Source organism: Pristiophorus japonicus, chromosome 12 (genome assembly GCF_044704955.1).
Source record: "Pristiophorus japonicus isolate sPriJap1 chromosome 12, sPriJap1.hap1, whole genome shotgun sequence".
Lineage (NCBI taxonomy): Eukaryota > Metazoa > Chordata > Chondrichthyes > Pristiophoridae > Pristiophorus > Pristiophorus japonicus.
In genome coordinates, this window is record NC_091988.1 from 46035890 (window position 1) to 46056096 (window position 20207).

At 43.9% G+C, this 20207-nt stretch overlaps 1 protein-coding gene across 1 annotated transcript in view; it reads left to right on the forward strand.

Annotated features, from left to right (window-relative positions):
- LOC139277223 (protein shisa-5-like) overlaps positions 1–20207 on the forward strand; it is a 118418-nt gene that overhangs the window by 16617 nt on the left and 81594 nt on the right. Inside the window, exon 2 of the mRNA XM_070895381.1 lies at positions 6237–6294. Coding sequence (XP_070751482.1) covers positions 6237–6294 — 58 coding nt within the window. The remainder of the gene's footprint in view (positions 1–6236; positions 6295–20207) is intronic.

A 20207-nucleotide genomic window follows, 5' to 3' on the forward strand; every position in this document is an offset into this window, starting at 1 on the left:
CAGGCCTTCTAGCCTGCACCGCCATTCAATGAGTTCATGGCTGAACATGCAACTTCAGAACCCCATTCCTGCTTTCTCGCCATACCCCTTGATCCCCCTAGTAGTAAGGACTTCATCTAACTCCTTTTTGAATATATTTAGTGAATTGGCCTCAACAATTTCCTGTGGTAGAGAATTCCACAGGTTCACCACTCTCTGGGTGAAGAAGTTTCTCCTCATCTCGGTCCTAAATGGCTTACCCCTGCTCCTTAGACTGTGACCCCTGGTTCTGGACTTCCCCAACATTGGGAACATTCTTCCTGCATCTAACCTGTCTAAACCCGTCAGAATTTTAAACGTTTCTATGAGATCCCCTCTCATTCTTCTGAACTCCAATGAATACAAGCCCAGTTGTTCCAGTCTTTCTTGATGTGTCAGTCCCACCATCCCGGGAATCAGTCTGGTGAACCTTCGCTGCACTCCCTCAACAGCAAGAATGTCCTTCCTCAAGTTAGGAGACCATAACTGTGCACAATACTCCAGGTGTGGCCTCACCAAGGCCCTGTACAACTGTAGTAACACCTCCCTGCCCCTGTACTCAAATCCCCTTGCTATGAAGGCCAACATATTGAGACAATCACTATCACTAGGGGGGTAGTGCTGGACAGGCTAATGGGACTCAAGGTAGACAAGTCCCCTGGTCGTGATGAAATGCATCCCAGGGTATTAAAAGAGATGGCGGAAGTTATAGCAGATGCATTTGTTATAATCTACCAAAATTCTCTGGACTCTGGGGAGGTACCAGCGGATTGGAGAGCAGCTAATGTAACGCCTCTGTTTAAAAAAGGGGGCAGGCAAAAGGCAGGTAACTATAGGCCGGTTAGTTTAACATCTGTAGTGGGGAAAATGCTTGAAACTATCATTAAGGAAGAAATAGCGGGACATCTGGATAGGAATAGTGCAATCAAGCAGACACAGCATGGATTCATGAAAGGGAAATCATGTTTAACTAACTTACTGGAATTCTTTGAGGATATAACGAGCATGGTGGATAGAGGTGTACCAATGGATGTGGTGTATTTAGATTTCCAAAAGGCATTCGATAAGGTGCCACACAAAAGGTTACTGCAGAAGATAAAGGTACGCGGAGTCAGAGGAAATGTATTAGCATGGATAGAGAATTGGCTGGTGAACAGAAAGCAGAGAGTCGGGATAAATGGGTCCTTTTCCGGTTGGAAATCAGTGTTTAGTGGTGTGCCACAGGGATCGGTGCTGGGACCACAACTGTTTACAATATACATAGATGACCTAGAAGAGGGGACAGAGTGTAGTGCAACAAAATTTGCAGATGACACTAAGATTAGTAGGAAAGCGGGTTGTGTAGAGGACTCAGAGAGGCTGCAAGGAGATTTGGATAGGTTAAGCGAATGGGCTAAGGTTTGGCAGATGGAACACAATGTCGGAAAGTGTGAGGTCATCCACCTTGGGAATAAAAACAGTAAAAGGGAATATTATTTGATTGGGGAGAAATTACAACATGCTGTGGTGCAGAGGGACCTGGGGGACCTTGTGCATGAAACTCTTTTAGGAGTAAACAAAAAACATTAAACCGTGCCCCCCGATCTGGGGGAAACACCAACATTTACAATGCCCTTTTAAAAACATTTTTGTGGTATTTTTTTGGGGGTCTTTTTTGGGCACAAAAAACATATTTTTTCTCCAAGTGCCCCCTATAAAAGGGGAGGGGGACACTAAAAGCACCGGCAATTAAAACGAATTAACTTAAAAACATAAAATCAAATTAAAATTTGGTTGCCGGGCGTGATGATGCACTCCAGTCCCTCCGGTGCCCACCTCTCGCGGAAGGCCGCGAGTGTACCGGTGGACACCGCGTGCTCCATCTCCAGGGACACCCTGGACCGGATGTATGCGCGGAAGAGAGGCAGGCAGTCTGGCTGAACGACCCCCTCGACCGCCCGCTGCCTGGACCGGCTGATGGCCCCCTTGGCCGTGCCCAGGAGCAGTCCTACGAGGAGGCCCTCTGACCTACCCGCTCCCCTCCGCACAGGATGCCCGAAGATCAGGAGTGTGGGACTGAAGTGCAGCCAGAATTTCAGGAGCAGCCCCTTTAAATAACAAAACAGGGGCAAATAGTGCCCTGGGATCTTTTATGTCCACTTGAGAGGGCAAACGGGGCCTCGGTTTAACATCTCATCCGAAAGACGGCACCTCCGACAGTGCAGCGCTCCCTCAGCACTGCACTGGGAGGGTCAGCCTAGAATTTTCGTGCTCAAGTCCCTGGAGTGGGACTTGAACCCACAACCTTCTGCCTCGGAGGCGCATGTGCTACCCACTGAGCCACGGCTGACACTGACTGCTTCCTTGTGCATGAATCCCAAAAGGTTAGTTTGCAGGTACAGTAGGTAATCAGGAAGGCAAATGGAATGTTGGCCTTCATTGCGAGAGGGATGGAGTACAAAAGCAGGGAGGTCCTGCTGCAACTGTATAAGGTATTGGTGAGGCCGCACCTGGAGTACTGTGTGCAGTTTTGCTCACCTTACTTAAGGAAGGATATACTAGCTTTGGAAGGGGTACAGAGACGATTCACTAGGCTGATTCCAGAAATGAGGGGGTTACCTTATGATAATAGATTGAGTAGACTGGGTCTTTACTCGTTGGAGTTCAGAAGGATGAGTGGTGATCTTATAGAAACATTTAAAATCATGAAAGGGATAGACCAGATAGAGGCAGAGAGGTTGTTTCCATTGGTGGGGGAGACTAGAACTCGGGGGCACAGCCTCAAAATACGGAGGAGCCAATTTAAAACCGAGTTGAGAAAGAATTTCTTCTCCCAGAGGGTTGTGAATCTGTGGAATTCTCTGCCCAAGGAAGCAGTTGAGGCTGGCTCATTGAATGTTTTCAACTCAAAGATAGATAGATTTTTAACCAATAAGGGAATTAAGGGTTACGGGGAGAGGGCGGGTAAGTGCAGCTGAGTCCACGACCAGATCAGCCATGATCTTATTGAATGGCGGAGCAGGCTCGAGGGGCTAGATGGCCTACTCCTGTTCCTAATTCTTATGTTCTTATGTTCTTATAACATGCCATTTGCTTTCTTAACCGCCTGCTGTACCTGCATGCCAACCTTCAATGACTGATGTACCATGACACCCAGGTCTTGTTGCACCTCCCCTTTTCCTAATCTGTCACCATTCAGATAATAGTCTGTCTCTCTGTTTTTACCACCAAAGTGGATAACCTCACATTTATCCACATTATACTTCATTTGCCCACTCACCTAACCTATCCAAGTCACTCTGCAACCTCATAACACCCTCCTCACAGCTCACACTGCCACCCAACTTAGTGTCATCCGCAAATGTGGAGATACTACATTTAATCCCCTCGTCTAAATCATTAATGTACAATGTAAACAGCTGGGGCCCAGCAGAGAACCTTTCGGAGCCCCACTAGTCACTGCCTGCCATTCTGAAAAGTACCCATTTACTCCTACTCTTTGCTTTCTGTCTGCTAACCAGTTCTCAATCCACGTCAGCACACTACCCCCAATCCCATGTGCTTTAACTTTGCACATTAATCTCTTGTGTGGGACCTTGTCGAAGGCCTTTTGAAAGTCCAAATACACTACATCAACTGGTTCCCCCTTGTCCACTCTACTGGAAACATCCTCAAAAAATTTCAGAAGATTTGTCAAGCATGATTTCCCTTTCACATCTCCATGCTGACTTGGACCTATCATGTCACCTCTTTCCAAATGCGCTGCTATGACATCCTTAATAATTACATAAGAACATAAGAATTTGGAACAGGAGTAGGCCATCTAGCCCCTCGAGCCTGCTCCGCCATTCAATAAGATCATGGCTGATCTGGCTGTGGACTCAGCTCCACTTACCCGCCCGCTCCCCGTAACCCTTAATTCCCTTATTGGTTAAAAATCTATCTATCTGTGACTTGAATACATTCAATGAGCTAGCCTCAACTGCTTCCTTGGGCAGAGAATTCCACAGATTCACAACCCTCTGGGAGAAGAAATTCCTTCTCAACTCGGTTTTAAATTGGCTCCCCCGTATTTTGAGGCTGTGCCCCCTTGTTCTAGTCTCCCCGACCAGTGGAAACAACCTCTCTGCCTCTATCTTGTCTATCCCTTTCATTATTTTAAATGTTTCAATAAGATCACCCCTCATCCTTCTGAACTCCAACGAGTAAAGACCCAGTCTACTCAATCTATCATCATAAGGTAACCCCCTCATCTCCGGAATCAGCCTAGTGAATCGTCTCTGTACCCTATCCAAAGCCAGTATATCCTTCCTTAAGTAAGGTGACCAAAACTGCACGCAGTACTCCAGGTGCGGCGTTACCAATACCCTATACAGTTGCAGCAGGACCTCCCTGCTTTTGTACTCCATCCCTCTTGCAATGAAGGCCAACATTCCATTCGCCTTCCTGATTACCTGCTGCACCTGCAAACTAACATTTTGGAAGAGTTTCATGCACAAGGACCCCCAGGTCCCTCTGCACCTCAGCATGTTGTAATTTCTCCCCATTCAAATAATATTCCCTTTTACTGTTTTTTTTTCCCAAGATGGATGAACTCACACTTTCCGACATTGTATTCCATCTGCCAAACCTTAGCCCATTCGCTTAACTTATCTAAATCTCTTTGCAGCCTCTCTGTGTCCTCGACACAACCCGCTTTCCCACTAATCTTTGTGTCATCTGCAAATTTTGTTACAATACATTCTGTCCCCTCTTCCAGGTCATCTATGTATATTGTAAACAGTTGTGGTCCCAGCACCGATCCCTGTGGCACACCACTAACCACCGATTTCCAACCCGAAAATGACCCATTTATCCCGACTCTCTGCTTTCTTTTCGCCAGCCAATTCTCTATCCATGCTAATACATTTCCTCTGACTCCGCATACCTCTATCTTCTGCAGTAACCTTTTGTGTGGCACCTTATCGAATGCCTTTTGGAAATCTAAATACACCACATCCATCGGTACACCTCTATCCACCATGCTCGTTATATCCTCAAAGAATTCCAGTAAATTAGTTAAACATGATTTCCCCTTCATGAATCCATGCTGCGTCAGCTTGATTGCACTATTCCTATCTAGATGTCCCGCTATTTCTTCCTTAATAGTTTCAAGCATTTTCCCCACTACAGATGTTAAACTAACCGGCCTATAGTTACCTGCCTTTTGTCTGCCCCCTTTTTTAAACAGAGGTGTTACATTAGCTGCTTTCCAATCCGCTGGTACCTCCCCAGAGTCCAGAGAATTTTGGTAGATTATAATGAATGCATCTGCTATAACTTCCGCCATCTCTTTTAATACCCTGGGATGCATTTCATCAGGGCCAGGGACTCTACCTTGAGTCCCATTAGCCTGTCCAGCACTACCCCCACCTAGTGATAGTGATTGTCTCAAGGTCCTCCCTTCCCACATTCCTATGACCAGAAATTTTTGGTATGGTTTTTGTGTCTTCCACTGTGAAGACCGAAGCAAATAATTGTTTGAAGTCTCAGCCATTTCCACATTTCCCATTATTAAATCCCCCTTCTCATCTTCTAAGGGACCAACATTTACTTTAGTCACTCTTTTCCGTTTTATTTTTCTGTAAAAGTTAATAATTGATTCCATCATTTAACCCACTACCGATGTCAGGCTGACCGGTCTATAATTCCCTGTTTTCTCTCTCCCTCCTTTTTTTAAAAAGTGGGGTTACATTGGCTACCCTCCACTCCATAGGAACTGATCCAGAGTCAGATGGTTTTTCACCAAACAAAACCCCCGAGAAAAGCGCCAAAAATGAAAGGGAAAGTCTAACCCCTAGAATAACTGGGGTACTGGGCGTACACTAAAACTTGCACAAATCTTCTGAGAAAAGAACTGTGTCCTTGTGACTGGAGAGAGCAGGTTATAGACAGTTCAGAGAGAACTAACACCTACTTGGCGTTGCAAATAGTAATAAATGAAGTCACTAAACCTACCTGAAGTTGGAGTTCTGTTGTGGAAACGGAACTGAGGGATCTTGATCTAACTTTCAAACTTGTTGAACCTCTGGACCCTGTAATGACCTTCAGCTTCTCATTAAGTTACAGATTGATTGGTTCCAGATTCATTAAAATGTCATATTCTCCCATCTGGGAGATTGTCTGATAGCTGCACTTTTACTTTCCGGAATATCCATTTTGATACAATTTTATCTTTTTTCCCCCCTCCCCAATTTCAGCATACAGCTTTTGTGACGATCCTGAGGATAATGCAGAAATTTGTAATTCCCAAAATCAGTAAGTATTTGAATTTTATTTTAGTAATCATTGGGCAGAACTTGAATCCTTTTCTAAACTGGGTATTTTCTTTGAGTTGGACCAATTAAGAGTAGCGGTCATCAGTTGGAGCTAACGGCTGTGAGTTGCTGGTCCCCAACTTGTGGTCTGAGCTGCACCAAGAGTGTGGTGGGGGGTGAAATTCTCAACAAAATGCAGATTTTTCTATTATTCTCCATAATCTGCTAACAAAATTGATGCAATGCATAGTCAATTTCTGAATGTGCAATTTCATTGGTAAGTTGCTTTCATTTAAAGGAGGAATTTCATCCCCGTGGTGTAGGATCAGGTGAATTGCAGCCAGGAAACTTGGAAGACAAAGAAAAGAAATCGGAGTAGGCCATACAGCCCCTCGAGCCTGCTCCGCCATTCAATAAGGTCATAGCTGATTTTCTACCTCAAATCCACTTTCCCGCACTTTCATATCCCTTGATTCAATTAGTGTCAAAAGTCTTTCGATCTCTGTCTTGAATATACTCAATGACTAAGCCTCCACAGCCCTCTGGGGTAGAGAATTCCAAAGATTCACACCATGAGTGAAGACATTTTCCTCATCTTAGTCCTAAATGGCTGACCATTTAACTATGACCCCTGGTTCTAGACTCTCAAACCAGGTGAAACAGCCTCTCCCCAACTATTCTGTCGTGCTTTCTAGGAATTTTGTACATTTGAATTAGATCATCTCTCATCCTTCTAAATTCCAGAGAATATAGGCCCATTCTACTCATGTTCTCCTCATTGGACAACCCTCTCATCCCTGGAACCTTTGTTTCACCCCCTTTAAGGAAAATATGTCCTTCCTTAGGTAAGGAGACCACAACTGTGCACAGTACTCCAGGTTTGGTCTCACCAAAGTCCTTATAATTACAGCAAGACTTATTTGTTCTTGTACTCCAACCCTCTTGCAATAAAGGCGAGCATACCATTTGGTTTCCTGCTTGCTTGCTGTACCTGCATGTTAACTTTCTGTGATTTATGTACAAGGGCACCCGAGTCCCTCTGAATACCAATCTCCGTTTAAAAAAATATTCTGCTTTTCTATTTTTCCTACCAAAATAACAAACTTCACATTTCTCCACATTATATTCCATCTGCCACCTTCTTGGCCTATCTTAATCAGTCTATATCCCTTTGCAGCCTCTTTGCATCCTCCTCACAGCTTACTTTCCCACCTAGCTTTGCATCATCAGCAAACTTGGATACATTACTCTCGATCCCCTCATTTCAGTCATTGATATAGATTGTAAATCATCATCATCACAGGCAGTCCCTTGGAGTCGAGGATGACTTGCTTCCACTCTAAAAGTGAGTTCTCCGGTAACTGAGGAGTCCAATGCGGGACCTACAGTCTCTGTCGCACGTGGGTCAGACAGTGGTTGAAGGAAAGTGTGGGCTGGGAGCCTGGGTTGACACACACTCCTTCCGCTGTCTACGCTTGGTTTCTGCTTGTTCTCGGCTAAGAACATAAGAAATAGGAACAGGAGTAGGCCATACGGCCCCTCGAGCCTGCTCCGCCATTCAATAAGATCATGGCTGATTTGATCATGGACTCAGCTCCATTTCCCCGCCCGCTCCCCATAACCGCTTATCTCCTTATCGTTTAAGAAACTGTCTTATTTCCGTCTTAAATTTATTCAATGTCCCAGCTTCCACAGCTCTCTGGCAGCAAATTCCACAGATTTACAACCCTCTGAGAGAAGAAATTGCTCCTCATCTCTGTTTTAAATGGGCGGCCCCTTATTCTAAGATCATGTCCTCTAGTTCTAGTCTCCCCTTTCAGTGGAAACATCCTCTCTGCATCCACCCTGTCAAGCCCCCTCATAATCGATAAGATCACCTCTCATTCTTCTGAATTCCAATGAGTAGAGGCCCAACCTACTCAACCTTTCCTCATAACTCAACCTCCTCATCTCTGGAATCAACCTAGTGAACCTTCTTTGAACTGCCTCCAACGCAAGTGTATCCCTTCGTAAATATTGAAGCCAAAACTGCATGCAGTATTCCAGGTGTGGTCTCACCAATACCTTGTATAGCTGTAGCAAGACTTCCCTGCTTTTATACTGCATCCCCTTTGCAATAAAGGTCAAGATACCATTGGCCTTCCTGATCACTTGCTGTACCTGCATACAATCCTTTTGTGTTTCATGCACAAGTACCCCCAGGTCCCGCTGTACTGCGGCACTTTGCAATCTTTCTCCATTTAAATAATAACTTGCTCTTTGATTTTTTTCTGCCAAAGTGCATGACCTCACACTTTCCAACATTATACTCCATCTGCCAAATTTTTGCCCACTCACTCAGCCTGTCCATGTCCTTTTGCAGATTTTTTGTGTCCTCCTCACACATTGCTTTTCCTCCCATCTTTGCAAACTTGGCTACATTACACTCAGTCCCTTCTTCCAAGTCGTTAATATGGATTGTAAATAGCTGGGGTCCCAGCACTGATCCCTGTGGCACCCCACTAGGTACTGTTTGCCAACCAGAGAATGAACCATTTATCCCGACTCTCTGTTTTCTGTTAGTTAGCCAATCCTTTATCCATGCTAATATATTACCCCCAACCCCGTGAACTTTTATCTTGTGTAGTAATCTTTGAAGGGACTTGAGGTGCTCAGCGCCCTCATAGATGCTCTTCCTGCAATTTGGGCAGTTGTAGGCCAGGGACTCCCAGGAGTCGGTGGGGATATTGTACTTTGTCAATGAGACCTTGAGGGTGTCCTTGAAGCGTTTCCTCTGCCCATCTGGGGCTTGCTTGCCGTATTGAAGCTCCGCGTAGAGCGCTTGCTTTGGGAGTCTCATGTCGGGTATGCGAACGATGTGGCCCGCCCAATGGAGCTGATCGAGTGTGGTCAATGCTTTGATGCTGGGAATGTTGGCCTGAGCGAGATCACTGACTTTGGTGCGTCTGTCCTGCCAATGGATTTGCAAGATCTTGCGGAGGCAGCGCTGGTGGTACTTCTCCAGCGCTTTGAGATGTCTGCTGTATATAGTCCACGTCTCTGAGCCATATAGGAAGGCGGGTATCACTACTGCCCTGTAGCCCATAAGCTTGGTGCCAGATTTGAGGCATCTCCCTGCTGTCAACCACAGGGAAAGTCATTGCAGATTGTAAATAGCTGAGGCCTAAGCACTGATCCTTGCGCCACCCTTCTAGTTACAACGTGCCAACCCGAGAATGACCCGTTTATTCCTACTCTCTACTTTCTGTCCATTAACCAATCCTCAATACATGCTTAATATATTACCCCATCCCATGAGCCCTAATCTTGTGTAACAACCTCTTGTGTGGCACCATATTGAATACGTTTTGAAAATCCAAATATACTGCATCCACTCGTTCTCCCTTATCTACCCTGCTAGTAACACCCTCAAAAAAAAAAATTAATACATTTTTCAAACACAATTTCGCTTTCATGAACCCGTGGAGACTCTTCTAATCATATTATGATTTTCCAAGTGCCCTGTTACCACATCCCTAATGATAGATTCTAACATTTTCCCTACTAATGAAGAGACCAACTGCTTATAATTTCATGTTTTCTCTCTCCCTCCTTTCTTGAATAGCAGGGTTATATTTGCTACCTTCCAATCCGCGGGGACCGTTCTAGAATGTAGTGATTTCTGGAAGATCAAAACTAATGCGTCCACTATCTCTGTAGCCACCTCTTTTGAAACCCTAAGATGTAGGCACTCTGGTCCAAGGGATTTGTCGGCCTTTAGTCCCATTAGTTTCTCCAGTACTTTTTCTCTGCAGATGTTAATTAGTTTAAATGTCTCACACTCATTCGACCCTTGTTTCCCCACTATTTCCAGTATGTTTTTTGTGCCTTTTACTGTGAAGGCAGACACAAAGTATTGTTTAACATCTCTGCCATTTCTTTATTCCCCATTATATATTCTCCTGTCTTTGCCTCTAATGGACCATGTTTATTTCCTCTAGTCTCTTCCTTTTTACGCACTTGTTGAAGCCGAAGCCACAGCCACCAGATTCCTGCCCATGTTACATTCTGTGATCAGGGATCAACCTTTCAGTAGACCAAAAGTGCTCTTGTAAAAAATATGTGACTGTTTCAACTACTTATTTAAATTCATCATCTACATATGATATATTAAAATTCTTAAGTTGGTAATAGTGTTACACCCTCAGTGAAGTGAAATCGGTGGTTAACTAGAATGATAATCCCTATTATACCTACTTTCTCCAGAAATGGTGCTGTAATAAATACTGTATAGCAAAAATACATATCTTTTCAAAACATTTCTTTGACATTTTTGGGGTTTTTGTCCTGGATTTTAGCTAGCAATAGTTTTGATTACTACAATTAACAATATGGGAATTATTTTTCTGTATTATTTGGAGGAGAGGATGAAAGGAGGGTGATACAAGGCAGGTTCACTTGCACCAGAGGCGGACTGGCCACATTCAGTCACGTTGTGTAGCCATATTTGGAAATCTAGGTGCATTTAGTTGGCGATGTCCAAGGGGGAATTGTTGTGTGTGCTTGTGAAGGTCAGGAATGTAAATGCTTTAGTGTTGAGTGCTTTGAGTATACCGTCACACGTATACAATTAAGGGATCAATTCTCCCCCAACAATGTCTGAAGCACCTGCTCTAAGTGAGATAGGGTCAAGAGGTCAATCATTGATAGTTCAATATTGTGGAACTAAGTTGAGTTTGTTCAAATCCCTTTTTATACAAGATCCTTACAACAGAGTGTAGATTTTCACTCCACCAATCTGATCTGGAATTTAATCCAGGGCAGTCAGTGTCTTAATCTACAATGCTCTCCAGTCTCTTTGCCAAATCTTGCCACGCTCACTAAATTGACATTTAGGGATGTAAACCTGCCCAAAAAACGTTGATGTCGAGTCTCGGGCTGGAGACAAATAATTATGCAAACTGGACCAAGATGAAAAGAACGAAGAGTTGCCTGTGGATTTGTGACTGCAGTCCCTGGAAACATTGCTAGCTGTCATTACAAAGTTAATATGTGCTTCTAAGCTGTAACAAACTGTCTGGTACAGTATTAACAGTCCAGCAAACATCACTTGTGTATTCAGCAGTGAATTCTGAACGCTGTCACAGGATTTCACGGGATGTTTGCAAACGATTGTGTAAAAGGCTCAGAGCATGGAGAAAGCATTGCTTTTTCTGGAGCTGTGACTTCGTCTTAATTGGCTCTTCTGAATCTGTTTTACAAAAAGCTGTTTGCACATTCTTATGAAACAACCTGGAAAACTGCAATAAACGGGAGCTTTTGTGGTATTTTCATAGAATTTTTCAGAAAAAAATGCATGTATATTTTTATAAGATCTTTTTACGAGCTTTCTAAGCAATGGCTCACAGAGCTATTCAATCTGTTCCCCTCTCTCTCTCTCTCTCTCTCTTTCCCCCCCCCCCCCACCCCCCCATGAAATGCACTCAATCTGGCAGCTCAGCTCTGCCCCCTACCCCAACATCAACCTGTTGAAAATAAATTGGAAAATAGATTAGCCCGGATTTTGAAGTCAGCGGCAAAAGAATGGCGCTTGCCATTCATCACACTGACAACTGCCCACAGATCTTTCGCGGCTGTTGAGCGGGAACTTACTGCCATCGGGTGTCTGATTCAACGCAGCACTCTCTATAAGGAATTTGTGGTGTGTGTGAGCAGCCCAAAAAACAGTGTGTCTCTTTAACCAATTGGAGTGAAGAATCATAAGAACATAAGAATTAGGAGGAGGAGTAGGCCATTCAGCCCCTCGAGCCTGCTCCGCTATTTAATGAGATCATGGTTGATCTTCTACCTCAACTCCACTTTCCTGCACTATCCCCATATATCTTGATTCCCTTAATATCCAAAAATCTAGCGATCTCTGCCTTGAATATACTCTCAAAGACTGAGCCTCCACAGCCCTCTGGGGTGGAGAATTCCAAAGATTCACATTCCTCTGAGTGAAGAAGTTTCTCCTCATCTCGTTCTAAATGGCCGACCCCTTATTCTGAGGCTGTTACCCCTGGTTCTAGACTCCTCAGCCAGAGGGAACCTCCTCCCTGCATCTACCTTGTCAAGCCTGTAAGAATTTTGTATGTTTCAATGAGATCACCTCTCATTCTTCTGAACTCCAGTGAATACAAGCCCAGTTGATCCAGTCTTTCTTGATAGGTCAGTCCTGCCATCCCGCGAATCAGTCTGGTGAACCTTCGCTGCACTCCCTCAAAAGCAAGAATGTCCTTCCTCAGGTTAGGAGACCAAAACTGTACACAATACTCCAGGTGTGGCCTCACCCAAGTACAACTGTAGCAACACCTCCCTGCCCCTGTACTTAAATCCCCTCGCTATGAAGGCCAACATGCCATTTGCTTTCTTAACCGCCTGCTGTACCTGCATGCCAACCTTCAATGACTGATGTACCATGACACCCAGGTCTCGTTGCACCTCCCCTTTTCCTAATCTGTCACCATTCAGATAATAGTCTGTCTCTCTGTTCTTACCACCAAAGTGGATAACCTCACATTTATCCACATTATACTTCATCTGCCATGCATTTGCCCACTCACCTAACCTATCCAAGTCGCTCTGCAGCCTCATAGCATCCTCCTCGCAGCTCACACTGTCACCCACCTTAGTGTCATCCGCAAATTTGGAGATACTACATTTAATCCCCTCATCTAAATCATTAATATACAGTGTAAACAGCTGGGGCCCCAGCACAGAACCTTGCGGTACCCCACTAGTCACTGCCTGCCATTCTGAAAAGTCCCCATTTACTCCTACTCTTTGCTTCCTGTCTGACAACCAGTTCTCAATCCATGTCAGCACACTACCCCCAATCCCATGTGCTTTAACTTTGCACATTAATCTCTTGTGTGGGACCTTGTCGAAAGCCTTCTGAAAGTCCAAATATACCACATCAACTGCTTCTCCCTTGTCCACTCTACTGGAAACATCCTCAAAAAATTCCAGAAGATTTGTCAAGCATGATTTCCCTTTCACAAATCCATGCTGACTTGGACCTATCATATCACCTCTTTCCAAATGCACTGCTATGACATCCTTAATAATTGATTCCATCATTTTACCCACTACCGATGACAGGCTGACCGGTCTATAATTCCCTGTTATCTCTCTCCCTCCTTTTTTAAAAAGTGGGGTTACATTGGCTACCCTCCACTCGATAGGAACTGATCCAGAGTCAATGGAATGTTGGAAAATGACTGTCAATGCATCCACTATTTCCAAGGCCACCTCCTTAAGTACTCTGGGATGCAGTCTATCAGGCCCTGGGGATTTATCGGCCTTCAATCCCATCAATTTCCCCAACACAATTTCCCGACTAATAAGGATTTCCCTCAGTTCCTCCTCCTTACTAGACCCTCCGACCCCTTTTATATCCGGAAGGTTGTTTATGTCCTCCTCAGTGAATACCGAACCAAAGTACTTGTTCAATTGGTCCGCCATTTCTTTGTTCCCCGTTATGACTTCCCCTGATTCTGACTGCAGGGGACCTACGTTTGTCTTTACTAACCTTTTTCTCTTTACATATCTATAGAAACTTTTGCAATCCGTCTTAATGTTCCCTGCAAGCTTCTTCTCGTACTCCATTTTCCCTGCCCTAATCAAACCCTTTGTCGTCCTCTGCTGAGTTCTAAATTTCTCCCAGTCCCCGGGTTCACTGCTATTTCTGGCCAATTTGTATGCCACTTCCTTGGCTTTAATACTATCCCTGATTTCCCTTGATAGCCACGGTTGAGCCACCTTCCCTTTTTTATTTTTACGCCAGACAGGAATGTACAATTGTTGTAGTTCATCCATGAGGTCTCTAAATGTCTGCCATTGCCCATCCACAGTCAACCCCTTCAGTATCATTCGCCAATCTATCCTAGCCAATTCACGCCTCATACCTTCAAAGTTGCCCTTCTTTAAGTTCTGGACCATGGTCTCTGAATTAACTGTTTCATTCTCCATCCTAATGCAGAATTCCACCATATTATGGTCACTCTTCCCCAAGGGGTCTCGCACAACGAGATTGCTAATTAATCCTCTCATTACACAACACCCAGTCTAAGATGGCCTCCCCCCTAGTTGGTTCCTCGACATATTGGTCTAAAAAACCATCCCTTATGCACTCCAGGAAATCCTCCCCCACCGTATTGCTTCCAGTTTGGTTAACCCAATCTATGTGCATATTAAAGTCACCCATTATAACTGCTGTACCTTTATTGCACGCACCCCTAATTTCATGTTTGATGCCCTCCCCAACATCACTACTACTGTTTGGAGGTCTGTACACAACTCCCACTAACGTTTTTTGCCCTTTGGTATTCTGCAGCTCTACCCATATAGATTCCACATCATCCAAGCTAATGTCCTTCCGAACTATTGCCTTAATTTCCTCCTTAACCAGCAATGCTACCCCACCTCCTTTTCCTTTTATTCTATCTTTCCTGAATGTTGAATAGATTGTGAATAGCTGGGGCTCAAGCACTGATCCTTGCGGTACCCCACTAGTTACAGCCTGCCAACCCGAATCATGACTTAGGCACGCAGAGCCTAAACCAGGAAGTGTCAGTTTGAATATTAAATTCAGTGTAGAATCATGTTCAGAAAGTGACATAGAGAGGGAAAGAAAGGTGGGATTTAGAGAGAGGAAATTTTTTTTAAATAATTTTTAATTTTTTAATATAATTAACATCTGAAGGAATGAGACTGCTCATTTGTAAAAGTATATTATCAGCGGCAGAGAGGTTGTTAGGCAGTAATTAAGACTTATTAGGGTGTTAAAAATTCACTTGCATTTGAATGGACAAACCCTAACCTTTTCTGGCGTGTTTAGTTGGTATCTAATGGGTAAGTACCACAACTTCATGCCCTTCGTGTGTTTGAATGCTGAGTCTCTCGGCAAGGTATCGGTGAAGCGAAGCTTGTGGAGGGGCAAGACAAATCAGACAGCAACTTTCCTGGTTTTTGTGTTTAACTGCGCACGTCGGCAATGTTGTCTGCTTTGCTCCTTAATAACGGTGAGCACTGATCACATCACTGTTATTCCTGCCACAGAATCTGAGCCAATGTCTTGAGCGAACGCCTGTTTTAGTTTTGATTTTTACTCCAGAAACACGAAGTATAATGTTGGCCATGGCATGGCCATCAGTAAAACAATTGATAAACTTTCTGAACTTTCCCTTTGTTTAGCTTTGAGAGTGTAATGGGCAGATAATCTGATGTGCTAAGTGTGGAAAGGTTGGCCACAGCTCCATAAGATACGGTCAGTTTAACTCTTCAATGATTTACAATCCGTTTCCACTGCACTGCACAAGAACATGTCAAAAAAGAGCTGTACTTGCTAATCATTAAGTGTGCTTAATCTACTCCACCCTTTAATTTTGCACGCTCTATGATGTACTCTGATCTGGAGGTGGTGTCTAAACATGGGGTTTACTGCTTTGAGTTGGTACAGTTTACAAATGTTGCTGGCTAAGATTTGAAACCTCTGTTTATTGCTGCTGCTCTGCAGGCTAGTGGCTTAACTGAAACACTATCTGATTCCTATTGAGTGTAACCACAAAGTGAATCACTACTTTGGGGCCTTGGTAGTTGAAAGAGGAGAGCTCACGATATTACAATGGGTGCAAGTTTTGACTTGTAAACTATGACTAATTAAAGCAAGTGGAATTCCTACTGACTAAAGACATTTGGCCTTGTCCTCATGGCCATCCTTGCTCCTGTACAGGCACCCTCGTCACATTCTTCAACTCTGCTGTTCATTCCTCTGAACTCTTTTTGACAGCACATTTGTAGCATTTTTCAAGTAATGATTTCAGCACTGCAGGAAAAAGGAACCAATAGCTAGCCACGGTAGAAGCGGTGACCAGAAGCGTGGTCAAAAATAATGAATTTTAAGAAGCTTCTAATGGGCCGTTTCAAGAGAGGAGCGTTGGGGAGAAAGTTCGAGAGAATGAGTCAAAGTGCACTTCTCTCCTTTTAAGGCTTAAAAAATGCTAATGAGCTACTGGCCTCAGAACACGATCAGTGCTGATGCCGTCCTGAGGGCCTCCATTGACCATATAAAAAGAATGCTGTCTGAAAGGCCCTTTATAGCTAGTTTGAGACTCGTTCTCTGGCACCTCCACCCAAAAATTGTGGAGAGTCAACCTTTATGGGAGACTGCTCCCAAGAGGAATATTGAAGGACAACGTGGAACAAAACCTCTGAAAGCCATTTCATCTAGAACAGCCATGCTTATTGCCTTCCTTTCTGAAATTATCAATTTTAATGGGGGAAAAATGTTGTCTTCAACAACATGGAGACCAGCTTTAGCAGAGCCAGCAATAGCGCTTTAACATTTGCTCTTGCTGGATATCCCGCCAATTGAAACATAGAAACATAGAAAGTAGGTGCAGGAGTAGGCCATTCAGCCCTTCGAGCCTGCACCACCATTCAATATGATCATGGCTGATTATGCAACTTCAGTACCCCATTCCTGCTTTCTCACCATACCCCTTGATCCCTTTAGCCGTAAGGGCCACATCTAACTCCCTTTTGAATATACCCAACGAACTGGCATCAACAGCTCTCTGCGGTAGAGAATTCCACATGCTCACAACTCTGAGTGAAGAAATTTCTCCTCATTTCGGTCCTAACTGGCTTACCCCTTATCCTTAGACTGTGACCCCTGGTTCTGGACTTCCCCCACATCGGGAAAATTCTTCCTGCATCTAACTTGTCCAATCCCGTCAGAATTTTATATGTTTCTATGAGGTCCACTCTCATTCTTCTAAATTCCGGTCAATATAAGCCTAGTCAATCCAGTCTTTCTTCATATGTCAGTCCTGTCATCTCGGGAATCAGTCTGGTGAACCTTCGCTGCAGTCCCTCAATAGCAAGAATGTCCTTCCTCAGATTAGACCAAAACTGTACACAATATTCAAGGTGTGGCCTCACCAAGGCCCTGTACAACTGCAGCAATACCTCCCTGCTCCTATACTCAAATCCTCTCGCCAACATGCCATTTATCGCCTTCACCGCCTGCTGTACCTGCATGCCAACTTTCAATGACTGATGTACCATGACACCCAGATCTCGTTGCACCTCCCCTTTTCCTAATCTGTTACCATTCAGATAATCTGCTTTCCTGTTTTTACCACCAAAGTGGATAACCTCACCTTTTTTCTACATTATACCACATCTGCCATGTATTTGCCCACTCACTTAACCTGTCTAAGTCACCCTGCAGCCTCTTAGCATCCTCCTCACAGCTCACACTGCCACCCAGCTTAGTGTCATCTGCAAACTTGGAGATATTACATTCAATTCCTTCGTCTAAATCACTAACGTATATTGTAAATAGCTGGGGTCCCAGCACTGAATCTTGCGGTACCCCACTAATTACTGCCTGCCATTCTGAAAAGGACCCGTTTATTCCTACTCTTTGCTTCCTGTCTGCCAACGATTTCTCTATCCACGTCAGTACATTGCCCCCAATATCATGTGCTTTAATTTTGCACGCTAATCTCTTGTGTGGGACCTTGTCAAAAGCCTTTTGAAAGTCTAAATACACCACATCCACTGGCTCCCCCTTGTCCACTCTACTAGTTACATCCTGAAAAAATTCTAGAAGATTTGTCAAGCATGATTTTCTATCATAAATCCATGCTGACTTGGACCGATCCTGTCACTGCTTTCCAAATGCGCTGCTATTACATCTTTAATAATTGATTCCAACATTTTCCCCACCACCGATGTCAGGCTGACCAGTCTATAATTCCCTGTTTTCTCTCCCCCCTCCTTTTTAAAAAGTGGGGTTACATTAGTTACCCTCCAGTCCATAGGAACTGATCCAGAGTCAGTAGAATGTTGGAAAATGACCACCAATGCATACACTATTTCTAGGGCCACTTCCTTAAGTACTCTGTGATGCAGACTATCAGGCCCTGGGGATTTATCGGCCTTCAATCCCATCAATTTCCCTAACACAATTTCCTGACTAATAAGGATTTCCTTTAGTTCCTCCTTCTCGCTAGACCCTCGGTCCCCTAGTATTTCCAGAAGGTTATTTGTGTCTTCCTTAGTGAAGACAGAACCAAAGCATTTGTTCAATTGGTCTGCCATTTCTTTGTTCCCTATTATAAATTCGCCTGATTCTGACTGTAAGAGACTCACATTTGTCTTCACTAATCTTTTTCTCTTCACGTATCTGTAGAAGCTTTTGCAGTCAGTTTTTATGTTCCCTGCAAGCTTACTCTTGCATTCTATTTTCCTCCTCCTAATTAGACCCTTTGTCCTCCTCTGCTGAATTCTAAATTTCTCCCAGTCCTCAGGTTTGCTGCTTTTTTAGGCCACTTTATACGTCTCTTCCTTGGATTTAACAATATCCCTAATTTCCCTTGAAAGCCATGGTTGAGCCAACTTCTCCGTTTTATTTTTATGCCAGACAGGGATGTATAATTGTTGAAGTTCATTCATATGATCTTTAAATGTCTGCCATTGCCTATCCACCGTCAACCCTTTAAGTATCATTCGCCAGTCTATCCTAGCCAATTCATGTCTCATACCATCAAAGTTTCCTTCCCTTAAGTTCAGGACTCTAGTCTCTGAATTAATTGTGTCACTCTCCATCTTAATGAAGAATTCTACCATATTATTATGGTAGAATTGAAGCCATTATATACACCGTGTAGCCGTTGATCTGCGCAGTTTTGCAATATTATTCAAATGAGCTGAACTTGCAAAATCATAAGTGTTTCTCAACTACAGCCTGTTGTACAGCTGGCCCACCTCCACATAATCAGCCCATAGTTCTATTTGACAAGAGTCAAAGACTGTGGCTCTGCAGTAGATAACTCTGGTGTTGATTCAAAGTTGTCCGTACTTTATTCATCCTCCCTGACTGTGAATCTGACTCCCCAGTCAGGAAAGGACTCCGTGTACTCACACACAACTCCCTTCCCAGCCAGCAACAACAAAAACTTGCATTTGTATAGTGACTTTTAAAGTTGCAAAACATCCCAAGGTGCTTCACAGAAGTGTTGTCAAACACAATTTGACACCAAGCCGCATAAGGAGATACTAGGACATATGACTAAATGCTTGGTCAACGAGGCAGTTTTAAGGAGCGTCTTTTTAAAGGAGAGAGCCAGAGAGCTTTAGGGAGGGATTTCCAGATTGGGCCGAGGCAGATGAAGGCAGGGTGATTTAAATACATGTAACCGCATGGCCAGGAATTCCCCCACACTCAAAGCGTTTGACTAATGCACAGCTTACTTAATCAGGTGTGCGGAAGGTCCAGTACTCCCTCGAGCACTTTTATAAACTTGGCCTGATCCCACATGGAGTAAGTAGGTGGAGCTTCCACGGGGATTGTGCATTTCTCCACTCCATAGTCCAATTAAGGCCAACTCCAGAGTTATCCTTTCACTGTGGCTGCATCATTCCAAGTTGGTTTTTACTTCACAGTGGCAGTATATCTGCACCCAGAAATTATCTGATCATGGATTATTAATCATGATCAGTGTGCATAGCTCACTAGAAAACTTAGCCCCGATTAAAATGTGTTGTTTAATTTTTTTCACCTTGGGATTCTGTTTTTCCATGCCTCTGCTGGTTAAATTTATACCAAAGATTGGTTCGGCCACAATCGGAGTGCTATGTGCAGGTTTGAGTGCCCCATTATAAAAAGGATTTAAAGACATAAGACTGCATACAGTGTACATTCAGCAGGATGATACCATAGATGGGGAAACTTGAGATGCTGGCATTATTCCCATTGGAGCAGCAACAGGTAAGAAAACGTCCATTAGAGGCTTTTAAAAATTTATGAAGGGTTTTGATTGAGTGAATAGGAAAAGACGATGGGGCCAAATTTGACGCTTTCTGAAAATACCGTTGGTGCCTCCG